Source organism: Panthera uncia, chromosome C2 (genome assembly GCF_023721935.1).
Source record: "Panthera uncia isolate 11264 chromosome C2, Puncia_PCG_1.0, whole genome shotgun sequence".
Taxonomy (NCBI): Eukaryota; Metazoa; Chordata; class Mammalia; order Carnivora; family Felidae; genus Panthera; species Panthera uncia.
The window spans coordinates 67622129-67625853 of NC_064810.1; the positions used below are offsets into that span (position 1 = coordinate 67622129).

A 3725-nucleotide genomic window follows, 5' to 3' on the forward strand; every position below is an offset into this window, starting at 1 on the left:
ATATATATATATATCACTACCTCTCAGTAGGTTCCTCTCTCAAGTTCAAAGCTGATCTCTGAAGATTTTTTTCCTTCTGATCCCAGATCATAAAAACTTCAACTAAGCTTCAACTACCCCTCCTACTCCACTCACTGGAACACCACCAAGTTGGCAAGTAGTTATTAAATCCCTACTAAGTATCCTGAAATGTCCTAGACAAGGGAGAGAGGGTAGAAAAGAAAAAAACATACACAGGATTCCTGCATCCAAGGAGCTTATGTTGGATGGGGAGCAAAACCAATGGGCACTGGAAAGTAAGGAAGTGCTCCACTCTGTGGTTCTGACTCTGTCGTTAACCATGCAGTAGGGGGAGAGGCCAGGGTGCCTGGAATGGAAGGAGGAGCCCCTGAGCAGGAGGTGAGGGGTGAGGCTTGGCACAGAGGTTGCAACTGGAAGGGGCATACACATTTCTTTCATTTTCGAGAAAATATCTTGGGGCTCAAAGAGGTTGCAGATCCCCTTCCTTTCAGCCAGAGTACTTTGGAGGTAGAGCTAGAGCCCAGCTCCCTGAAGCCCATACTGTGCTATTCCCTGTGGGAGAGTATCACACCCAGGAAGCTGGGGGCACAGGAAAACCCGTCAAGGAAGAGGCAGTACTCAACATGATCAAAGTCTGAGAAAAGGCATGAGAAGTGGGGAGAAGAAGGAAGGCAGTGCCAACGGAGTATGGTTAGAGGTTCTCTCAGAGGACACACACACCCAGAGAGAGGTATGGGGTGCAGAGCAGGGTCCAGGGTTGAGAGACTAGCCTGCATCAAGGGCCCCCTGACTCTCACAGCCAAGCTGCACTAAAACAACTAGGCTCAGCAGGGGTCAATGGATGAAGCCCCTGGAGCTCCAGACAAGGCAACTGCTACTGGGAGGCGTGCATGTCAGAGGGGCCAGTCTCACCAGCGGTCAGGAGAGCAAGCACACCTCTCTCCCAGAAGCCTTCAGTGGAGTCACCAGTTAACCAGGCAGAGGTTTTACTTCCTCCAGAGCCCACCATTCTGAGCTCATGGAACCAGTCTCAGCAGGGATAAAAAGCACTGCCCCTGCCACAAGCAATAACAAGGAACACCCAAGGGAAGGGGTCATGCCACCCAGCACTAGCTTTCCGCTCAGGCCAGAACACCGCCACACACAGAGGTTCCTTCCTACCTTTGCTAAAGGCAGCTTTTTTGGCTTTAGGGCACTTTTGTAAACAAAGCAAACTTGTCAGTCCTCCCACAAGTTCGGGTATATCTCCAGCTCCCAAATCCCCAGCCTCAGACAACTGGCAGGGTTATCATTTCTCCTCCTTAAGACTGGGCAAGGGGCACCCAGGGGCTCCCCTCCCCAACCCTCTATCCAGGAATCCTTAACAAACCAGGATGGAGAAGCTGCTGCAGGGTCCAAGCCACCTTTATGAGGAGCCTTTTCTACACAGGGACAAGGAAAGAACGGGGACCTTTCCATAGAATTTTCTCCTCCAACTCTCCTTCCTCACTTGCATCCTCACAATGATGGGTACATGTCTTCTAGGGGCCAGGAACATTACAAATAATACAAGGACATCTTTTTTGTAAATGAACACGCTGGGGCTCAGAAAGGGTTAAAAGGCTCTGAAGACACCCCACAGCTGGCACAGCCGTGTCTCTCTGGCTCTTTTCACCACTTTAAAGGTGATGAGTTACTTCTCTTTGGCGTCAGGCCAAGGCCTGCCCACCCCACGATCTAGTCCCTGCGACCAGGTGGGCTCCTACCTGCTTGAGCAGGAACTGGTCCTGGGCGTTGGTGCGCAGGGCGATGGCCAGGTGGAGGGCAGACAGCAGCACCCCACTGAGTACCGCGGCCCGCATGCGCACAGGCAGCAACGTGTAGATGGTGTAGATGAAGAACACGGTCCACCAGATGCCCTCCGAGGCGCTGCGCGGCTGGGGCAGCAGCAGGCCCACCACCTGGACAGCCAGCACCACGGCGATGAGCGCGTAGCAGGCCAGGCCCATGTGGTCCTGGTGGAAGGCGGCGCGGTTACAGAGCACAGCCATGACAAGGATGACACCCACCGCTGCCGCCAGCACTGCCAGGTAGGGCAGCTGGAGCGGGGGCCGCGCCGCGTGGAAGGCCAACATGACGAGGCACACGAGCACCAGCACAGCCATAAGCATAGTGAGGCTGCTCTGGTTCAGACGGAAGAAGTAACGCTGGTACAGCCGCTCCAGTTTGTCCGACGGGAACTTCTTGGAGCGGAATATCTGCAGCAGCGCCAGGCAGCAGGCGCCCAGCGACAGCACTGAGCCGGGCCCCGCGCCTGAGCCGGCCAAGCTGCTGCCATCCCCTGACCCTTCGTCGCCCTCGACGGCACCGGCACCGGCCTCCAGCTCGTCCGCCGCGCGGCCCTTGCCTCGCCGCTCCTCCAGGCCCAGCTCCACCGAGCGAGGGCGCACCTCGGTCCCGCCCGCTGCGGCCGCAGCCGCGGCCGAGCCGCCACCGCCGCCCCCAGGGGGCGCCCGGGTGCTGCCCCCGCCGGCCGCGCCCCGCCGCTGCCGGCGGCTGCCGCGACCGCAGTCGTCGCCGCCGCGCTCCTGCCAAGCAGATTTGGAGCGGAAGCTGAAGCCGAAGCCCCCGGCCAGAGGGTCGTCACCACTCAGAGGAGGATCGTCGTCGTCGTCGTTGCGCCAACGATTAGCCAGGCGCTGCTGCTGCTGCTGCTGCGGGGTCACCGCCCCCCCGGGTTTCTTGGTGCAGCTGCGGGTCGAACCCCCGGGGGCGTGGGGGTAGCCATTGGCGCGGGAATCGGCCTCCCCCCACGCCGAGCGATGTTCCGGGCCTCCCCGGGACGCCGGCGCCGCCGCTGTCTGCGCCGCGTAGCCCGGGGGGCTTACGCTTTTGGAGCCGGACATCCCCCCCTCGGCTTCGTCGTCTTCTTCCTCCTCCCCCGGGGGCCGGGCCGGGGGTCTCCAAGGGGACGGCGGACGGCCGAGCAGGGGGACCAGGCTGGGGTCACACGTCGAGGGCGGCCCGGGGCCCTGCGCAGCAGCGGGGCATCTTGGCACCCCCGTCCTGAGCGGAGAAGCAGGGCAGCAGGAGGACAAGCGGGGAGGCAGGCACAGCCCCGAGGTGAGAAGTGGCTGAGAATCCGCGTCTGGAGTCCCAGGTCCGAGATGGAGTTGGCTCCGAGCTGGGGCAGCTGGGTCTGCTTGAGTGGCTGCGCCGCGCGCAGAGGGACGTCCGGACTCCTGGTTCGCGTCGAGCTCGACGAGGACCGGAGTTGCGGACGAGGCGGGACGGAGAGGTGTCCTTGCGGGCGGCGCCTCTCCCGGGCTGGCAATGCCGGGGCGCGGCGTTCGCAGATTCTGCCTAAGCGGGGCCCAGCGGCACACGCGGCGAGGCGGCGGCTAGGGCGGCGAGGCTGGGGTCCCGGCGTGGAGACCGAGCGGGCACCCTTTCCTCGCGGCGGACTAGGAGCGACTGGGAGGTGTGGGCGCCAGGCAGCATTATTTTCTTACGAGGGGTGGGGAGGTGGGATGGGGGGTGGAGAGGACGGGGGAGGGGGCGGCGGGCGGAGCAACAGCGCCGGGGCCCTGGGGGGTGGGTCCTAGAGCCCAGGGGGGCCGTCGCCCGCATCCCCCACCTCCGGCGGAGAGAGTGGGAGCGAGGCCCCCGCGAAAGCCGAGCCGAGCTTTCAGCGCGTCCGCGCAGGGGGCGGGGGCGAGGACCGG

At 62.1% G+C, this 3725-nt stretch overlaps 1 protein-coding gene across 1 annotated transcript in view; it reads right to left on the bottom strand.

Moving 5' to 3' along the window:
- Nucleotides 1-3524, bottom strand: part of ADCY5 (adenylate cyclase 5) — a 148783-nt gene extending 145259 nt beyond the window's left edge. Inside the window, exon 1 of the mRNA XM_049628293.1 lies at nucleotides 1767-3524. Coding sequence (XP_049484250.1) covers nucleotides 1767-2906 — 1140 coding nt within the window. The 5' untranslated portion in view covers nucleotides 2907-3524. The remainder of the gene's footprint in view (nucleotides 1-1766) is intronic.
- Nucleotides 3525-3725: the final 201 nt, after the last annotated feature.